The sequence below is a fragment of the Papilio machaon genome, chromosome 13 (assembly GCF_912999745.1).
Source record: "Papilio machaon chromosome 13, ilPapMach1.1, whole genome shotgun sequence".
Taxonomy (NCBI): domain Eukaryota; kingdom Metazoa; phylum Arthropoda; class Insecta; order Lepidoptera; family Papilionidae; genus Papilio; species Papilio machaon.
In genome coordinates, this window is record NC_059998.1 from 1,321,359 (window position 1) to 1,343,668 (window position 22,310).

General features: G+C 35.4%; 2 protein-coding genes across 4 annotated transcripts in view; one reads left to right on the forward strand and one right to left on the reverse strand.

Annotated features, from left to right (window-relative positions):
* The window catches only part of LOC106712178 (calmodulin-A), a 98,192-nt gene that overhangs the window by 10,384 nt on the left and 65,498 nt on the right, over positions 1-22,310 (reverse strand). For 2 of the 3 annotated variants that reach the window (XM_014504674.2, XM_014504659.2), the window contains 4 exons: positions 9,100-9,184; positions 8,630-8,802; positions 4,326-4,359; positions 2,606-2,707 (listed from right to left, as the gene is read on the reverse strand). In XM_014504674.2, the coding sequence (XP_014360160.1) occupies positions 2,606-2,707; positions 4,326-4,359; positions 8,630-8,802; positions 9,100-9,184 (394 nt within the window). Of the gene's footprint in view, positions 1-2,605; positions 2,708-4,325; positions 4,360-4,831; positions 5,254-8,629; positions 8,803-9,099; positions 9,185-22,310 lie in introns of those variants that run through there. The other variant, XM_014504680.2, reaches the window with a different exon arrangement.
* LOC106712199 (troponin C) lies at positions 10,608-21,323 on the forward strand. Its single transcript, XM_045680529.1, has 6 exons — positions 10,608-10,616; positions 11,180-11,210; positions 13,554-13,697; positions 19,246-19,362; positions 20,984-21,115; positions 21,236-21,323. The coding sequence occupies exons 1-6, from the start codon at positions 10,608-10,610 to the stop codon at positions 21,262-21,264; spliced, it is 462 nt and encodes a 153-aa protein (XP_045536485.1). The 3' UTR covers positions 21,265-21,323.

Consider the following 22,310-nt stretch of genomic DNA (forward strand, 5'->3'; position numbering starts at 1 on the left):
TGTTGTTGGCCGTGTCTCTAGACATTTCCAACGCCTTCAACACCCTGCCCTGGGAAACCATCAGGGAGGCGCTGGGATACCACGGCTTCCCGCCGTACCTCAGGAGGATCGTCGCGGCCTACCTCTCCGAGCGATCGGTCGCGTATCCAACCAGCGTCGGCTGGTTGCAGAAGGCAACCTCGTGCGGTGTTCCGCAGGGGTCGGTTCTCGGGCCGCTCCTGTGGAACATCGGGTACGACTGGGTGCTGCGCCTGCCCCTCCCAAGCGGTGTCGAAGTCGTTTGCTATGCCGACGACACCTTGGTGACGGCGCGGGGCAACACCCACAGGGAGGCCCGATGTAGGGCCACTGCTGGCCTGGCCATAACGGTGGCCAGGATCCGTCGCCTGGGTTTGGAGGTTGCATTGCACAAGTCGGAGGCCATGTATTTTCACGGGCCTCGACGAGCACCTCCGACCCAGTCCGCGGTCATGGTGGGCGGAATTTCCATCGGCGTCGGGGGCACTATGAAATACCTCGGACTCGTCCTCGATAGCCGATGGAAATTCGAAGAGCACTTCCGGCGTCTCGTCCCGAAGCTCATGGGGGCAGCTGGGGCCCTTAGCCGGCTCCTGCCAAACTTGGGCGGCCCGGGCTCGCGGTGTCGTCGCCTGTACACAGGCGTGGTGCGGTCGATGGCGCTTTACGGCGCACCCATCTGGGCGGATACTCTGACCGCCCGGACTCGGGCCCTGCTGCGAAAGCCGCAGAGGGTCATGGCGGTCAGAGTAACTCGTGGCTATCGCACCGTGTCGTGTGACGCGGCCTGTGTGCTGGCGGGGACGCCGCCATGGGACTTAGACGCGGAGGTGCTCTCCGGCGCCTACTGGCGGAGAGTGGATGCCCGATCCCGGGGGGAGAACCCTCCCCCCCCCCCCCCCCCCCCCCCCCCCCCCGGATCAGGAGAGTGCGTGGCGGCGGGCGGCGGAGGCGCAGCTCGTCACCGAATGGCGGGAGCGGCTGCTTACGGCGTCCGCCGGCCAACGCACCATTGAGGCGATCCGGCCCGTCCTCGAGCTCTGGACGGGTCGGAAGCACGGGGCTCTCTCGTTCCGTCTGGTGCAGGTACTCTCGGGACACGGTTGTTTCGGGGCGTATCTGTGCCGGATTGCGCGGCGAGAGCCCAGTGCGAGGTGCCATGAGTGCGGCCACGCTGAGGACTCGGCGCAGCACACCCTGGAGTCGTGTGTGCACTGGTCGGCCCAGCGCGCCGCACTCGTGGCAGAAATCGGGATGGACCTCTCGCTGCCCGCTGTCGTCAACGCGATGGTGGGTAGCGAGAGCTCCTGGAACGCTGTCGCCTCCTTCTGCGAAGAGGTGATAGCGCTGAAGGAGGCGGCGGAACGCCGGCGGGAGGAGGACGCAGCCGCGGACCCTCTCCGCCGTCGTCGCGACGGGCGCAGGCAGCAGGCGCACACCCGCCGTCTGCCTCCGTAATGGCAGAGCTCCGGGCGATGGACGGCCTATTGGCCCATCGCCCGCCAAACCTTCGGGTGCTAGGCGCGCCTGGTATCGGGTGCGCCTTAAGACGTGTGTTGTGGGGACTCCCTACATCTTTGTCCCCACAAGAGGAGAGTCCGAATGGACAACGCCGGCTGGGTCGCGGAAGATTGCGCAAGTGTTCCCGTGACCCAGCCACAAGGCGGAATGGAGGGCCCGAGGGGTTTTAGTGGGTATGGCCGAACGACTTTAGGCGAGTCCCACACTCCCTGCGCCACTGCACATACAGGCCCGGCGCAGGGGTGCGTAACTGCATTTCCCCTCGTACAAAAAAAAAAAAAAAAAAAAAAAAGGATTTGGCTGGCTGGCCAGGATCCAACCATTGCGCTGAGCGCTTCCGATTATCGTAAAGAACCCATTTTTCATCACAGGTAATGATTCGGTTTAAAATACCTTCATTATTGTGCCGGTTTAGTAATGTAACGCAACAGTCGACGCGCGTTTGCCGGTTTGCTTCAGTCAATTCGTGAGGTACCCACCTTTCAAGCTTTTTAATCTTCCCAATTTGCTTCAAGTGAATTAAAACAGTTTTATCACTAACATCGCAGCCTGCAGCTAACTCGGACGTGGTTTGCGATGGATCCGCTTCCACAATAGCCTTCAACTCTTCATTATCAACTTGAGTCTCAGGCCGTCCACGGGGCTTGTTCTGCAGATCGAAATTTCCAGAACGAAAACATTGGAACCAAAAACGAACTTTGTTTTCTTTTGCAACACGACCGCCATACACATCATTCACCCTTCGAGTCGTTTCCGCAGCACTAGTGCCACGGCGGAACTCGTACTCGTAAATAATGCGATATTTTAAGTTTTCCATTTTGTAAAATGAGTGACGCAAACAGAAAAAAACAGAAGAAAAAAAACAAATGAATGACGGTCATCGAACCACAAATACATGAGTCTATAGCTGTACAAATTTGAATTTGGAATTCCTTACCAAAGAGGAGAAATTCGTGATTAAAGTGGCCAGTACGAAAAACGCCAATTTCATATGTAAGGACCTAATATATAAAAAAAAAGAATATTGTTTTTTCTTAATAATTGTTTCGTGACTTAGATAACATACCTGAGGGTCGTTGTCCGAGCGAGCGCATCACAACTCCCAGCTCCGCCATCGTGATAGTGCCGTCTTCGTCTTTGTCGAACAGCATGAACGCTTCCTTGAATTCTAACATTAAAAACAAACATCAGTTTCACTCAAATAACCATTGAGTCTCCACAACTGGAACACCCACACAAAAAAATGTTGCACAATGACATGTTTTCATTTGTTATAGTAACATGTCCCGGGTAGTAAAGTGCTGAGGATTCCGGTGCGTTCTTCGGAGATCCCGGAACCTTCTCTGATTGCACTCGAGGCTGGCCACCGAGGGGGTTTTAGTGGGTCAAATCCCACATAACCCTGTCTTCCCCCCAGAAGGCAGGGTATCTTTCGAAGATTTCCCCCCCGATACCAAAAAAAAAAAAAAAAAAAATAGTCACATAAATAAAATATCAAGCAATCAAAGAAGATTCGAAAAAAAAACAATATTTCACTTATGCCTAAGAATGAAAATCAATTTTTAATTACTTTTATTGTTTACTTTTCTATATTAAAGGTAGGAAACGAGCAAGCGGCCACTTGAATTCTCCAAAATAATGAAGCAACTGTCGCCCATAGAGACCTATATTTGCTGATACGTTGCCTACCTTTAATCGACATAGGAAATTACCTTTCAATGTCTAATCCTCCCTTTCCCATCCCTTCTTTATAAGAAAAGGGTGGTAAGGGAAAGAGGAATAACATTAGACCTCTTGCACGCACACTCATCAGACAGTACGCGGAATAACTTTCATTTCACGAGTGTCTTTTGTGTGGTCGTAGTATCACACCGGGCTTGACGGCCCATTCGTGCAAAAGATGTTATTCCTGCCTTTATCACTGTTAGAGCTTTCGTTACTTAGCTTGTCTTTTGTTTTGTACGAAGAAGTGTACAAGTTTAATGTTTACATTTTTAAAATTCAACAGCCAAAGTTATTCGGATAATAAAATGAACTATGTATATTTTAATATTGTACTACAATGAGCATCAAAAAAGAGATAATCTGTGAGTATAAAAACTGTCTCTTTATTATTAAATCGCAAATCCAGTATTGTGATATTAAATTATTACGTGTAGGCGTATCGGTATAAAAAGGCAGGGCCCATTGTTCGTGTTTCGAAAAGCCTCGAATTCCAGAGCGTGTTAATACCGTACAAGTACATTCGTAAGTGGCATTAAAAATTACGGGTTGCAAAATAAATATAAAACAGGAAACATTACGAGCCAAAATCAGATAAAGGTCTTTACATTTGTGCTAAATTATTAAATACTTTTCGCTTAATTGGATTTTGTTTATACGAAATCAACTGGTTAACACAACCTCGGATTCGGACATAACATCAATTTAAAAAAAGCTGATTAAAAACAATATCTAAATTGTTGTATGAGGTCAGTGAAGTAATCGAATATCCAAAGACTCCATGCGATATTTTAGATTAATTGTGTACTTTGAGAATTATTGACTTGTAATGCAACTTCAAATTCTGAGGATTACAAGGACTTAACATTACACTCTCACGTATATCAAGTTCAGCCTTTGGAAAGTACCAGTTTGATTTACAAAAAGCCAATTTAGTAAAGTCAGAATTTGGAGTTAGAAAAATATATAACACACGGCACATACAAAAACATACACAACATGAAAAAACTCAAAATGACATAATTTTATAAGTAATACTAATTTAAAATTTATAAGTTAGTTACCTGCAACTTGTTCCTCAGTGAGACCATATTCGGACTGAAAATAAAGATAACAGTGAGTGATATATGACAAATTTATTAAGGTTTATTTAATAAATTATCAAAAATGTTGGTAGTAGAAATAAATAGGAGAGACTAGTAAATCGCTTGTAGAAACTCATGAGGAGAAACTGAACATCAGAGCCAGGCTAAAAGTTTCTTTGTTGGACATTTCACGAAAAATAGTTTTCGCGTTTATAAAAAAACTATCTATTTATGTGACAATTGCCCGTGACTTCTTCCGCGCAAAATTAAAAAATCTAGTAATAAATATAGTCTATGTCACCCTGGGATAGTGCAGTGTCGCTTCCAACAGTGAAATAATTTTCCAAATTGTTTTAGCAATTTCGGAGCCTATTCATTGCAAATAAACAATCAAATCTGTTCTGTTTATAATATTAATATTAATTTAAGTTTGATGCATTAAGTCTGAAGATTTCAGTTTAATTAATTTTTGAAAATAAACCTACAGATATTTGCCGAATCGCCAAATCTTTTGTTATTCGGCGAATTCTCCTGTATTCCTTGTTGTATATTTCATCGGTTGATTCTGTTTCTGCCATCTTAAAAAATACTTAAATATAATGATTTACTACTTTTATCAAACGAGTCACAGTAAAAATAGAAAAAATATGGCGCAATAAACAAACTTCACTTTAAAATTGGCGGGCTGTCACTTCACGATTAAAATTGTTTTTAATTTTAACACGTGTTAGGACACTGGCACTGTACAAAATAACTATTAAAAACACACACACACTCAAATACATTCAAATAAAATGTACGTTGTTTACGAATTCTGCATAAATTGACGCCGGAAAAATAATTAAATTTTTAATTTCATTGCGAACGGATTAAAGATCGTAGTGACACGAGCCGCGTGACATTGTCAGCTCTGTTATATGTAGACTATATTTAAATTGGATTTTTGCGCTATAACAACACGTGGTTGTTCTACAGTGGTGTCAGATTTTTTTTGTGACACAGTTGCGCCCGTGTTGATTGCAATTTTATCTGATGTTTGTAGTTACATATTTTCTATTACGTAATAATATGTTGTCGTTTTTACAGTTGTAGAAGATTAAAATATTTTAGTTACACAATCTAGTTGAGATATATTTTAGTGAACCATAATCTTTGGTTAAAATAATTTTTAACATTACATTTCATTGAGTCTTCTATTTTTTTAATTTAATTAAAAATTGCGGTCATTGTAGAACAGATAAATGTTCCTACAATCTTGGCACAGACAAAATCATTTGGAACGCGTTGTTTTTGGCGGGAAAATTGTGGATACATCAACGACGCGTGAATATTATTTTATGAACGAAATCAATTATCATCTTTAAGCTTTAACTATTAAAGTTCATAATGGAATATCAAAACAATTAAGGAATGATAACTTATTTAGCAAAGGTATTTAATTGTTTGCAATTATCGTAGCTTTAAGAAGCATACTACACAGTTGTGACGCATCTATTTTTGCAACGTTAGTGGGTGAGCTAGATTTAATTGGTGTTAATTATTATTTTATTTATTCAACTGCTATATTTTAAATTAGCTTTTAACCGCGACTTTATCCGAGCGGGCTTTAAAAATCCTAGGAAGAAGACAATGTATTATTCCAGACACCGTTCTACAACCAAATCAAATTTCATCCAGATCTGTGCAATCGCTGTGTGTGTGTGTGTTCTAACAAACATTCAATTCAATTCAATTCAAGTGCGTTAAAATTTTTTTTACTGCAAAAATGTCTGAGGGTGGTGTTAATAGTATGCAATTTGAGTTTTATTTTTTCAAACTAGGTTTGAGTATTTTTAGTAGTATGACCACAATTTCCTTTGGCCTTTTTATTTCAACTAAAACTAGATTCTATGCTATAAGATATGAAAATAAAAAAGAAGCTCCTAGAGCTTTTGTTAATAAAGGCTCCTCTAAAGCTTATCGAGCTTTCCCCTCTCCGAAACTTTTTACTACTGGCGCCATCTGTTATGATTATAAAGAAATAATAGCTTAATGTATTAATGGTTACATAGATGGCGTAAGTACAATGAATCAGTGTAAAATGAAGGGTGATTTTTAAACTTTGTTATGATCAATTATTTAAGGTTTTAAAAAGTGATCTACAAACAAAAGTTTAGAATAAGTTAAACACAGTAACCGATGTCGTATCAGTTTGGGTATAAAATAAAAGTGTTTTTTTTTTATATCAAAAGGTGACCACCTGGATTCGCCTAAAAAACGAAGGCCACCGTTGCCCATAGACATCCGCATATGCGGATGCGTTGCCTACCTTTAATCCACGGAGAAGGGGACGCACAGAAAGAGGATATTTTCCCTTCGGCAGAGAATAGGAAAAGGATTGGATCTTATCAGACGTAGTACATTCCATTACAAATGTTTCTGAGGTAATGACATCTCATCATAATATTCATGTAATATATAAAATAGTTCATAAATAGAAACTATAAATATAATAGACGTGAAGAAACTATTAAACAAAGCTGTAGAGCGGAATGCTGTCATCAAGCGTAGTCGCCGCAGTCGACGGCCCGTGTAACTACTCCTTTGAGATGTTCTTATAGTAGCCAACTACTGCGGTGGGTTTTTAACGACAGTTTCAATAAAGTTTTTTCGGAGAAGTATATTATATTTAACAAGTTTTTGATGCAAGGTTTCTATTCTCTAATATTTATTACTATACTAACAATTTTATTTCTACACACGTTATTAGTATATGTACCTCAATTATGTTTTGTAACTAAAGATGTGGAATCATCCATAATTTTCGAACAGAAGGTCTATCATGAATATTTGCGATCCACGTTATCAAATTTTAACGATGACGTTACGAATAATTTCTCGCAAATTTTTGGGGTAAGCCCTCAGTTAAGATGTTTAAAAAGGTCGTGAGCATGATAAGAGGATTTGGTTTCCACCTCATTTGTCCAAAATTTTCATTGTGTCAAACATAATTAGAAACGTTGTGGAAACAATAATTATTATGAGTAAGAACTGTTATAAAATATTGAATCTTTATATCAACAATTTAGAGCAGGCATCGTAAAAGAATTGCAGTTTCCCACAGCGTTTTTTACAACGCTCGAACGCCGAGCTTGGTGTAAGTCTGTTTTATTTTTAAAGCGTTAAGACTTTGTGAATGGAATTTAAAATCTTTTTTAATCACCGCTACGAACGCTAGATCGACGAGAATGTAATTTTTATCTGTTTTACCGACAAAAATAATCATTTGTTTATACGTATGTGTTCGATACGAGTTAATCGAAATTGTTTTTTTAATTTCCACTGTTTCGCTCAGTTTAGAAACGTTCGTAAATATTTTGTCTGAATAAATTTAAAATTACTTACAAAATTTAAAGTCTTAAGCATGTTTTGTGGAAACGTACAATTTTGTTATCAGTAAATGCTATTGGATTTAAATATTACTGAATAAAATTTTACAAGAGATTTCAATCGACTGAGTGTAAATTTTATGTGCCAGATGCAAATTTTTCTTTTTTCCATAGACTACATGAAAGAAGTTTTAAGTGTTTTCTCTTGTTTACGTATTTAGTTTTCACGAAGTTTCAACTATATTGTATATTATAGCTGATGGAAAATATATAAAAACTTTTTTCCTTCCGGCATTAGTCGGTGGAAATAACGGAAAATTGGTGCAAACTTCAAACAAAACTGAAGCAATGAACGTGATAGCCTTATCTGTAGATGTATAGGGTAGAAAAAGACAACAGAACTTTACCCTCCGGAGATTTGCCTTACGAAGCTATTATCCTTGAGATAACTTTTGAAATTGTTACATATTTCAATTGATTAAACATCTTGTGTATACTCGTAAATAATAATTTATAGGTTCCCAATATCATAAAAACATAACTTTAAACTGTTCATAGTTAGCTATTGTGGTATAAGAACAAATATACTACGATTATAGAATACTAGCTATAGCCCGCGACTCTGTCGGCGCGGTTTAAAAAAACTTAATTAGTAGCCTATGTGTCTTTCCAGACTATGCTCTACATTTTTGCCAAATTTCATCGAGATTCGTTGAACCGTTGCGGAGATACCTTCAAACATCTATCTAACCACCCGCATTTATAATATTAGTAAGATTAAGTATTTTTTTTAATTTGCTTTGTTTGCTTTGTTAATATTACGGTAAGTATTTAATTATTTTTCCTTATCTTCTATAAAAATCATATCTAAAATTTACGCTTTTTAATTTCTTGGTTTTTCTTGCGTTCACTTACCAAATTGATGGTAACAATAAGTTCATACTGCTGATGCTTGTGGCCCTTCTTCTTCTTGCCCTGTGGAGTCTTGACCGCCGCGGCCGCAGCTTGCTTTGGTGGCGCTGTCTTCGCTGCGCCTTTCTGTGCTGATGGTTTCACGGGGGTCTTAGGACCGCCCTTGGTAGATGCACCTAAAGAAAGAAAAAAGATTTTACTAATTACTAATCAAAGGTAGAGAATGATGGAAGCACGTATTATGTCTTAAACATATTGATATGAGTAAGCATGGAATGAATTCAGACAGAACCTTTGATAGAAATTTCTGGAAGAGTAACATATTACATCGACCCTCACTACTACCTTATACAAATTTTGATTTCATTAAGATCATGTATTACAAAACGGCTTTTGTCTACACGTAGAGGTCAATTACCATTATAAAAAATTTTCTTGTTTATAAGTACATGAGCTGTGTAGAAGTTATTTACCTTTTTGGCAGGGTGGGGTTGCTTTCTGTCCGGCGACATTCTTTTGATTGACATGGCCACCTCCGTCCGCTGGTTTGTTTCGAGCCTGATAACAAATAAAATTAAAAATATAATTCCTTTATCTGTTGTGTTAAGATTAAGAGATTATGGAAATCCATTTAACATGGTCCTGAAAGAGATATCGAAGCATATGTTAAACTAGAATGATATTGAAATTAAAATGTTATGTATTCAAAATTCAATTAATACTATATATTATATAATAATCCTACTAAGCTTTCAACTACGGTATGTGTCCTAAGTAATGATGGATTTCTTTATATATATTATGAATAGTTCCAGTGAATATGTAAAAGGTAAACAAAACTAACTAATGACCTATCATTATTGTCCTCCAATAGTTCACTACGACTTTAGGAGGCATGCAACTTAAGTTAAAATAGTAACGTAATACAAATTGATGACTTGATCTTTCATTGTTCTGGTGTTCTTATTTTAAAAGTGCTAACATAAACAGTATTCTACGAGTATAGAGTAGTTTTAAATGGCCCTTTGTAAAAATTAAAACAGCCGGTAATTTTTTAAAATTGCTTTGTACTTTTAAGAATACTTATGTATTTGGAATACTGCCAGAAGCTAAATCGTTCAAAATCAACAAGATAAGTTTTCTTCTCTCGACGACTAGCGTACTCTTCTTGGCTGTAAAACAAAAGACAGTGTTTCTATGAAAAAAATCTTTAAATTATTTATTATGTACACACGCCTTTGCTACGAACATAATTGCTGCTGTAGAATTTTTAGTTATGGCATTGAATTTTTTATGATAGAAAGAAGCGGACGAGGAAGCGGTTTGTGTTGCAGTAGAACGCCACTGATGTGACACTTGTTTTGTTACATATTGTCATAGCTTTCATTATTTATAACAAAACAGAGACAACTATACGTATTCCACAGTTACATAGTCTGAAGTTAAACGCCATAGATACGATGTTATCACATTTTTTATTATTTACCATCTCCCATAAAGACTTAAGAAGGCATTGTCGTATATTTCGTAGGTCAGAGAGAATTAAGGATTGTCAAAGAGATCATTCTTCCGGTACTTAAGTTATTACGTAATACCTCTAAATAGGCGCTAATTTTAGGAGCTTTTTAACTTGTAATTTTCGAATATAAAGCGCAAACAAAAACTGAATTTTTGGTAACTTTTTAAATTTCTCTTTAACTAAGGTACATTTTTTCTGGCACTGCGAGGTTTTTTTTAATTTAAAGGAAAAAAACAGAGCAAAGTCTATAACAACAGCTGTAGCTGATTACTTGTTTATTATCAGGAATATTACAAATAGTCCAATGAAAGAACAACAGCGCAGCGCATCTGATGGTAACCCACTATAATGACTTGGAAACTACGAGCAAGAGAAACTTGGAAAATAAAGCCGACGTAGTTATGTCCCAATATTTTTTTTTAATTTGCTGAATCTCCACAATATTAAAGGCTTCCTGTCATAATGATAAGAGTAATAATTTTATCATAAGAAAATATTTTAAGATGACTGCTGTGTTTTTTATTTGTAATTTTTATCAACTAGACAAAACTATGTAAAAAATTGTACATACGTAATACGTATGGGAAAATACACGTATGAATGCTTTTGCTGAGGCGATATCTTTTCTTATAATTCAACTACAAGATATTATATAAGGCTTTCTGTAATATTCTGAGCCAAAGCAATTGTACAAAGGCGTAATGTCATCCCTTTTAAAAAACTGCGACAACGACATGTTTTTGTACAGGTTTTTCCGCAGTGGAAACTCTCAGTAAACAAATGCAGTATAGGTTTTTATTGAGTCCGTATAAACATAGCCTAAACATTCCGGACTCGGTTTGAATTTCGAACATGATTCAAAATCGCCAGTTGCTACACGAGCTCGACCCGTGCTAACATCGACAAGCGCGCGCTTTTTGTCTCAAAATCGTTGCGTTTTAGTCAAAAAAATGGTGCGTTTGATTTTATAATTATTCTTTTCTTTTGTTTTGTCGAATTTAATAAAATAATAATGTGATTTTACTTGTTTACAGACTACTCAAATCGACGATGAGCAGATTACAAGTAAGTTTTTAAGACATAATTCTAATAAAGAATTTTTATGAGTGTAAAAGATTTTTTTTTGTTACCTGTCAGCAAGAATTAAACAGACAGACAGACTTTTTAGCGTCTTTTAAATTTTGTGCCAAATATCCAAAACAATGCCAGTGAGAAACTTTTTAAATGTATGATGTCTTTAATTATAAAACATCTTTAAATCAAAAAACAAGAATTTGAGCCACATACCCAACATATTTTTAATTTAAATAAAAAAAATAAAACATTCATCTGCTGATATCCAAATCGGAATAAATTATGACACTAAATCAAGACATCTATTATTAGTAAAAGATTAGTAAAACAACCAAGCCTTCTTACATTAATGATGAACATATAGATAATTTTTCATCTCATTAAACCAAGAGATACCATCGTTGTTAAAATTATATATACCTATTTAATGATATATTAGACCTTCCCAAACTTTGAAATGTAGAGCTTGGGAGTACTTACTTGAAATAATCCTTTGTCTCAGCGAACGTGTGAACGGTTGGTTACATCCACAGTTTAATTACATTAACGTAATGCGTCACCCGACATGGTATTAAGTCAGTGTAAACATATAAAACACGTTAACAAATTGGATTGGATTAAAATCCAATAAGATTCATACGATTCGGAATTTTACATTTACTCTTGCAAATTAACCTGATCTTATAGTTCCTTATATCACTGGCTAATGATATAAAAAATTAAGCCTATATAATCAACATCGCGGCGAAAAATACAAAACAAATGACAACTAACTATTCAAAATCGATCGATAAATGGACTGGCTATACGACGTAGTATTTTGTGCCTATTTGATTTATGACATTTTCTCGCTGATGGTAGTGATTTGTAGCGGTGGTGTAGATTCGAACTAATAATATAGATAGAATTAACTGTCACGTAATATCAACAGGCAGGTTAAATGGCCTATCCATTTTTAGAGATCAGTGTTACAGGAGGTCGTCATTAATCGGATATTTAAATGTTGCCATAAACATCCTCTTGTCAGATAGACAAAAAAATTAATGAAATAACCGTCTTTGTATATTATTTTTTTATGCTACATACGTGACTAATTTACTTTTTTATCATTTTTATCGGCCGGTCTAATGTACAATTTGGTCCACATACAAAAAAAGAAACAAAGCCACTAATTTTATTTATCTGTGGCAGCCGTCATGTATACGCGATAAATTTTACGAGGGAAATATAAACTTGTGCGAGGGCCTTTTTAATAATCTTTTACTGCCTAACATGTTTCATGTTTAATAAGTTACGTTTTATGGAGGTAAAAAAACGTAAATGTATGCTTAATAAATAATATTCATTTTGTTTGTCAGACTAATGATAGGGCGTCGAAGAAATTCTATCTTACTTACTATGCAAAAATTTGAATATATTTTGAAAAGTGATAAACTAAATTCTTTTAGATTAAGTTTTGGATTTCAGTAAATAATGCAATCGTCGCATTTTTTTTAAATTTCCTGTCACTGATAATACCTCAATAATGTGATATTTTTAAACTACGACAGCTGCTGCTGATCAACCTAAAGTCAGTTAAATTAAGTCATGCTTTTGAAAACTTGAACTACACCATTGAAAAAGAAATCAAAGTAAAAACTAACAAAAAGCTTTCAAACAATACGCTGTTGTAAACTAAATAAGCTTTTAGAGGATCAAGGAGTTCAAAAGGTTCGGCTATCGATTGGCAAACATTGCAGATACATTAACACCCCGGCTTAAATGAAAACTGTACAATAGGAAGGATTTTTAGACCATTTATTTTTTATCATTAAAAATAATGTTATAAAAACTTGCGTTGTTGAAAGATCGGAGGCTTAATTTTGGTATCAGGCTTCACCCTATAGTTATTCAAAGTTTATTGAATAAAATCCAAGCACATGTATTCCTTACTATCCGGTTGCAGATTTGTTATAATCACATTCTTAGGCCCTTGGAACATAAAAAAGTAAATCGTTGATACTAATATTGTATAGTAGCGTCGCAAAAATTGCGTTTTGCGCGCTCCATACATACAATGTTAAATCGTCGCCACGTCTATTCGTACAATACAGGCAAAGAGACTATATGTCCATTATATGCATTTGTTCCGCCATTTTAAAAGTCGCAGTGACTTTTCTCACGACGATCTTCAAAAACATGTTGCGATCAACTGGTGATGGCGACAAAAGAATAAAATTTCGCGACTGAAATCACCGTGTTTCGAAGATTTACGTTGCTTTTTGTATGAAGGGGGAAAGGGGACACTATAGTTAAATATACTAGCACATATAAAAAAGTCATTCTCTTCTGCAGTGTTACGGCGGGCGTTCAGCATGTTCGACTCGAGCAAGCAAGGTCGCATAGAAAAGGAGAAGGTACGCACCATTCTCAACACAATGGTGCACAGCTACGACGACAACGAGCTCGACCAGATACTCGACAACGAGGATATTGATGGTAAGCATCTTCATAACGAAGGCCTGGACATCTATCGCTTAATTAAAACGAAGCTATTATTCACGTAAGCTAATAACAGACCAGTTGTGAAACCTCACCACAGGTAAATAACAGCCTTTCACTAGACATCTTTCCTTGCCCACCTCTTCCTAATAAGACTTGAATGGAAAGGGTAGGTGGATTTGACGGGGGAGAGAATGTACAAGAAAGGGAAACATTATTTTTCTTTACATTCCCTCCCCAGTCGATTTAAAAATACAAAAGATATATGGCCAACGATCACTTTGTTATTTTAACCATATTAAGTATCCGCAAGCTCTTTTTCCACCTAGCATAAAAATATGCCTTGTAAAAATTAAACAAAGTTTTAAAACGATGATATATACTTCCGTTTTCAATTTATTTTACTTATCCATCGATTGTGTCATCGTGTCACTAGCGGACCATTAAAATGTTAAAACATACAGGCCGGCCGGTGACGAATATAGCGTCTTTAAATCTGCCTGCAAAGCACATTGCTAACAGTTACTGACTTTACGAGTTGATGATTGCTGACTCAAAGAACACACGCTCTTTGAAGTTTTATTACACAAAAAGTGTGTTTAAATACTTTTTTATAAGTACATACTTAGAATCTTCAGTAAACAAAATAAATAAAGAAATTATATAATCTTAGGTGACAGATAAAATAAAATACGAGTACTTAATTCTTTTTAGTAATAAATAAGGTGTTGATTTTCTTGTTGTTGTCCTCATTATTTTTTGTTTCATCTGGCTAAATCTATAAACTGCCAAAGCAATTTCAACAGAAACCTTTTCTATCAACAACATACATATTCTTTCTAATAAAAGAAAGCTCATACTTTTTATAAACAAAGTATGTATATACTTCAAGATTTACTGTAAAAGTTGTGTTAAATAAAAATAAAAAACTTCCAGAAAACAATGTGAAGTCAGGGCGAGTTGATAGTTGATTATTCCTCAATGATCCTGATGGTTTATGTCATATATTTCTTAGACACGTCTCGGTCCAGTAAATATTAGCGACAAGCTTTAACGTCTGCCTGTCACTCGGGCACGCTTCACGCCTACTAATTGATAGACGTCACTGTTCAAATTAACGTAACCTTATAATTCACTCCGTCAAATACGTTGCGTAGCGCTTTCTAAATCTCATTAATGCTATGGAAATGAACAATTTGTTTTTTTTAGCGACTTTTTAATGACATATTTTGTGTCTTTTAAAAATAGTAATAAGTATGTGATGTAAAATTTCTATCACAATCCTTACTAATATTATAAATGCGAATGTTAGATCTATGGATGGAAGGATGGATGAATGTGTGTTATATTTTTGTGTTTCTAGAACGGCGCAACGGACCTCGATAAAATTAGGCATACGAGATGTAGATGTAGAACATAGTATAAAAGAACACATATGCTTATTCTATTGTATTCTTCCAAATTCTCTTATTTAATAGTCTAATTAATAACAATGAAAATGTAGTATTCATTTTCCCGTAATGAGTTACAAAGACTTCGGCTTTCAGAAATGATAACTTAACGAGAACTTACTCCATCATCCATTTAAATACGTCGTTCAAATAAACTGTAGCCAATTAACTTGAAGTCATTAATTTTCAACGACTCAAACTTTATCATTTTGATATGTCGTTTTTTAATGAATTATATTAAGCCAAAAATTATGTACCATAACTTTTATCGGTCGGGTTCTCAATTTTGATACTTTATTGGTTTTATGATAATAATTGAGGCATTCAGAGTTGTTAAGAGGACACTAACTGAGTCCCTAAGTGTAGTTTTAGCATGAAAAAAACAAATCAAGTGTTTAAGTAACATTTCTTTATATTATAAGGTGGCAAACGAGCAAACGGCCACCTGAATTCCCCGAAATGGCGAAGCGACCGCTGTCCATAGACATCCGCAAGTGCAAATGCGTTGCCTACCTTTGATCGACGAATCGAGAATATTTCCCCTTCCTACACGTCCTCTCCTCCATCTCATCATCATCATTCTCATCCTTTCTTTATAAGAAAAGGGTGGCAACGGTAAGAGGAGTAAAACTAGGTCTCTAGCACGCACTCTTATCAGACGAAACACGGAATAAATTCCATTTCACGCCTGTCTTCTTTGTGGTCGTGGTATCACCAAACGAGTCGACCAATTTGTGCAACAGATGTTGTTTTTCTGTCATCTACTACTGTCAATTTACATAACTCTGAGTACAGTAGTCTAACTATGTCATGTAAATGGTACAAACAAAATAAAATCTGATAAATGATAACTTCTTTCTACACAAACAGAAACATTATCCTACACAATTTTTTGCCTTCGAAATTGAATTTTGAATGACCGAATTAATACCTTGTTATAAAAACTACTAAGATATGACATCATAAAATTGATTGTGCCTCTTAAATTAATGACAAATTGTGTCATAAACTTTATAAGTGAAATTCGCTGCGTCGTAAGATAAACGTTAAATGTTTGGAAGTTTAATTACTTTGCTTCGTATACATTTTAGATTTTCAACTTCTCAACTGCTAATAAACTAATATTCCTTGGTAATGAGTTAATGGTGAAACTTATTTAGAGTTTATATATCTATATATATAGCTTATGCCCACGACTCCGTGCGCAGAAATAAAAAACAACTAAGTTTTTTTTATAAGAAAAGGGGGCAAACGAGCAGCGGAAACACCAAGGTGTTCATCGACGCCCATGGACATCTGCAATACCAGAGGAATCGCAGATGCGTTGCCGGCCTTTGAGATGGTGATACGCTCGCTTCTTGAAGGACCCTAGGTCGTAGCGGTTTGGAAATACCGCCGAGGACAGACCATTCCACAACGCGGCAGTACGCGGTAGAAAGCTACGCGAAAACCGCACGGTCGTGGATTGCCAGCCATCAAGATGGTGGGGATGGTGTGATGATGTGATGTTTCCTACGTGTTCAAACTATGTTCTACATCCAAATATTCGCATTTATAAAATTTGCAAAATTTGTATTCCATATTCACTGATTTAAAAACATAATTATCCACTTTTTTTGTTGAACTTTCGATGAAGGTGGTGAACCAACAAATAATTCAACTGCGTTAGTAACTACTGCTATTAGCAAGTTAATAACATATGTACTTTTACCCATCCTTTCGTTAGTAAAAAAGGTTAGATATTTTTATTGATTGGACTAATTAATAGTTATAAGAATCTTACGAGATAACTGTATCATCGAAGTATGTTATCTCTCTTTAACTTAGTTACCGGTACGAATTTTAAAGTAAACAATAGTTACAGAATATTCCCCGTCTATAATAATTTCTCATGAACAGACAAACTAATCGAGCTTGTGTTGGAAGCCTTCAGCGCATCACCAACTTTGCTGAAGTTCGGATAATGTTGGTTTCTAATTCATTTTACTTCGAGAGAATGAAAATTATTTACTTAATTAATATCATTATCTGCTTTTAAATTCTAAGATAATTGAGAAAATAAAAATAATCTTAAGGAATTTTCATAGTGATAATAGAACATATTATTAAATTCGGGTCTATATCTGATATTTTTTTAATTTAATATGTATCAAATTAAACCTCAACTAAGTGAAATATAATTTTTCATACTTCTCAATCCTGAGTGGCATCAAGATTATTAAAACTAATCAACACTTTACTTGTTTATTCTATCATTTAAACTAACTTTATTAAGATCGTTCATCAAGAAGCACTTAAAATCTCATCAGTACAGTAATATTAACAAGCTATTGTATCTCTTAGTGACTACGAATTCCTATCACGAATGAGAAATACTGACGTCGCTTCAAATGAGTTTTCTCTTAATTAACTTAACATTTGTAAGAGTAATTTAGTTCAAGAGAATGAAGGAGCAGTTTCAATGGGTGTCAGATTAGCTCCAAAAACATAATAAGTAATTACAGAATACGTTATGTGTAAGCAGAAGTTTTGATATTCAATCTTTCGTCTTTTTTTATTTGAAAGAAAATGACACGTGTCATTTTTCTTCTTAGTGTCTCATATGTAAGATCAGCAAACAAATTTTTGCGCATTTATATAGCTGATTTTGTGACTGCGATTTCTTAAAGATTAATCCCAAAATTATATTTTTTTCCGTTAAATTTCTGCTACTTTTTACTAAACATAGATTGATGGACGAAATTAAAGGGCAACCTTAGGATTGGACAAAAAAGCTTACAATCTGTCTAAATCCTTTAAGTAATGTATGTAATGACTTGGATTCTTGCTTAAGAAGAGGATTCCTGAAGCGACTTAGATTCAAATGACCTTGAGGTCACTGGGATTGTCTCCGTCGAGTCATTGGGAGAGTAATTTCGTATACATTAGACATAAATTACTTTGTATTAAATTAGTGGGGGAATTCAGAGGGGATGGTAGCTCATCCATGAATATGATCTTTATTCTGTCTTTATTAAATGAAAGAATTTTAATATAGGAAAGAGTAATTATGGATAAAATTTAACATATTATGAAAAATAATAATAAAAAAAATGTTTATTTGACTGACATTTATTTATGTTATTAATGAAGGTTGGGGCTTCAAATAATATTACGTTTAGGTAAAACACAATCAAGGGAAATAAATAAAAAGCTCAAAATTTTTATAGCAAGTTGCTATTGAAATTACAAACACATTAAAAATACAATGTGTACAAAATGTTTTTTAGTTTTCGATATAACATAGAGACACTCCAATTACTCGTATATATATTGCTACAATATATTGCTAGATATAAATGAAATGACTTAAGGCAATAAGTAGCTAGCAACAGTTCATAAATAATAAAAAAAAACAAACAATAAATATGGATATAAGTACGGTAACATAATTTAATAAAGTAAAACATCGCCTGACTACTACTTTCTCATAAAAATGTTTATTAACAAGGTGCCTTAAGAAATTGGCTAAATAAAACAATTTGTCGTATGTTTTTGCGACTACTTATTGGTTACAGATTCAAAGAATATTGACCCATATTTCCTTCACATATGAACGTATTTGATTTGTATTTCTAACACGAAAAATTCTTGGAAGCCAGCCCAGTATACATTTTTACGATAAGTCCAAGGAAGTAGGACATGCATTAAGCGATCATTTCATTGGTGAAAGTAACACGGTGCCAAGATACAAAGCAGTTTTGAGAACTGCGAACGTAGAGAGTAGTCTTAGAAAACATGCAATGAATTTACACATTTTCTGGATTAAAAGTTTTTTTTTAATATTTAGATTTACTATCTTCCAACCATCCTAATCTTACTAATATTATAAATGCGAATGTTTAGATGGATGGATGTATGTTTGTTTGAAGGTATATCCAAAACGGCTCAGCGGATCTTGATGAAATTTGACACGATTATAGAACGTAGTCTGTAAGAACGCATAGGCTACTATAATAATTTTCAACTATTTCTACAAAATATTACTAAATTTGTAGATATAGAGACACGGGGGCTTTGGTTATTTTATTAGAACTAACGATAATATTTTTCAGGTTCAGGGAAGCTCAACTTCGATTCTTTTGTGCGTGTTGCGACCCACTTCTTGGACGAGGACGATGAAGCCCTACAGAAAGAACTAAAAGAAGCTTTCAGACTGTACGACAAAGAAGGTAACAATAACTATTTATTAGTTAACTTTGCTACTTGTTATTTAAAATACAAAAAGCTTAAATTCTGAATTCAATTCTAGTATTAAAATCTTTTTCTCAGTATTTTAAGTAATCGCACATTTTCTTTTTATGAAAACGTACCTTAACAGATGATTTCGCAGATTCCTCCCCAGAGAGGTATATTTTATGTTCCATTTAGATAAGACGTAACTTGCTTCAGCTCTGTTGACAACAATACATTACAAAACGTACTGTAAAATGTTCGTGTTGACTAGAAGATTAGAAGCGACGTGTTTTGTATTCAATGTTTGTCCTGAAGTTCAATTGACTAGTTGCTGAGATTGACATCTATATATATAAAAGAAAGTCGTGTTAGTTACACTATTTATAACTCAAGAACGGCTGAATCGATTTGACTGAAAATTGGTGGGCAGGTAGCTTAGAACCAGGAAACGGACATAGGATAATTTTTACCCCGTTTTCTATCTTTTATTCCGCGCGGACGCAGTCGTGGGTAAAAGCTATTTTATATTATTGATACTTACATTTTATACCTTGTTAACTTAAGGCAATATAAATTTTTGTTATAGAGTAGTTAAATACACAATAACTTTAATGAATCAGATTTAATACTAATAAAAAAAATATATAAAAGCAGTAGCTTTTACATTAAAAGAATTTAATATATTTTAAGTATATAAGATAGCTTGCATCATTAAATATATATTGAATGGTTCTCTGAGCTCAATAGAATCAACTTTATTGCATTTTCCATTGTTTTCGCTAAAACCAATATAACAACACAGTTTCCAATTTTACGAGTGTAGAAAACAATGGATTTTCGACATTAATTGTTTGCAACGAATGCGAACGATCGATTCGTTGGACGCACGCCAACAATCCCCTACCATTTGTTACGTTCGAACAATAAATTGTTCACGAATATAAACAATAAAAGAGATAAATCTTTTGAAAATTTAATGATAGTGATTCAGCAGAATAAAATTCTATAATATTTTTTATATCTGTACTTAATTGCTTTACTTTAAATAACATTTCTTATCAAGATGAGTTATTTTTTCTTAAAAAAAATCTTCTTTCAATTCCATTGTTGTGTAGACGATAACACTAAAGCAAAATTCGGCTTTTATCTAAAAAAAATTACGTGTTCAACTTCAAATTTTAAAAATAGAGATACATAATAAGGTATTTCAGTTATAAAATGTTTTCTTTAGTTCAGCATCGAGAAGCAAATGGTAGGGGTAAATTAAACATACACGGTGGACGTTCAGTAGAACCGATTCCTTCACGTTTGTTGGCAGAATTAACGAGAAGCTGTCCGTCACGGGGCGTCACTACAAACAATTAAACTCGCAGTGCACTCTCTGTTTGAGAGTAGTGTTGTGTCACTATCGATAAATACACTTCAGTGATTGCCATTCATATGCATATTGGTTGAAATATGATATCGAATTTAAATTTAATAAACAATATTAAAGCTTGTATGTTTTAGGCTGCTTATTTTCATTATTCCACACTGACTTCTATTATTTTTATATGCCTTTACAATTTATAAAAAATCGACAAACTTGGCGCATAAATACTTCCTATTTTTTTCTAGGTAACGGGTATATTCCGACATCAAGCTTGCGCGAGATCCTGGCCGCACTGGATGACCAGCTCACCCCGGACCAGCTCAATGAAATGATCGCAGAAATTGACACCGACGCTTCTGGGACTGTTGACTTTGACGGTATATTCCAAAACGATTTCATTTTTAAACTTGGAATAAAAATGTTCCAAACTTAAATAAGGAATATAGAATTTTACCAGTACTTCTTTGTTTATATTTATATAAGAACTTTTATTTCAGAGTTCATGGAAATGATGACTGGCGATTAAGAAACAATTTATTACGGAGAAATATAAGAAAAAGATTAATAAAAAGTATCTAGTCATGCACTAAACATCTCTATTTTATACGACTTATTATTCTTTATTCTTTGTTATATTTCTAATAACTACATTTCAATTCTTTCCTCACCTAAACTCATAAGCTGTTATTATTTTAACACCAAACCTTCCGTCTTATTTATACCTATACATTACCGCGAAGTTAAACATTTCAGCTCCTTTCCTATGATATTATTACGTAGCGTCGTATATTCCTTCACACTATCCTTAACGTAGGTGTTTACTATGAAACTGGCGCAACGGAAATTTACGGGGCCGAGGATTATAGGAAAATATTTAGGTGGGAACGTTCCTTGGGGTTATGAGGTCGCTTTTGTTTAATATATTGCAAGATTACGTTGCCGTATTTGTATTCCGCGTTAGATTTTAAAATAAGGCTTCTTAAAAAGTTACGGTTTGAAATACGTGTCTACTTTTCTTGTTTATAATATAAATTGTAAGAAATTGTGTGAAATAGAATCGCTTAAGACTCGAAACGGTAAGGAATTAGAATATAAAGATAAACAAATGAAAACCGAGTTCTTAAATCAAACTAAATGTTAAAGAGCTTTTAGAAGTGTTATATAAAAGTAACAGATTTAAAGTAAAAAGAGAGTTCGTTAAGCGTTTCCCAAAAAGGTCGAGATAAAGCAATTGAAGTTAAAACGAATGGAAATTGGACAAATATAAAAGGACATCGAATTTTCAAATGCCATACAAACTCAAAGGTAGGTTCTTACGATGGAGATAAGAAAAGGGCTGCGCGAGCAAAGTGAATAGTTAAAGAGTTTTGAAGTTATGCTCCCAGAAAAGGTTTATTTTATGGTTTGTTCTATTTACAAGTTTATAAAAAATGTTTATTTCATCCTTATTATTAAAATAAAAAGGACTTTTAAAATATAATATTTCATATACTTCAAAAGTGAAGATAAATTGAAATCATTTGTAAAGTCCACTGCAGTGGGGAAGTTTCGTTTCTTACCTCAAATACGAAA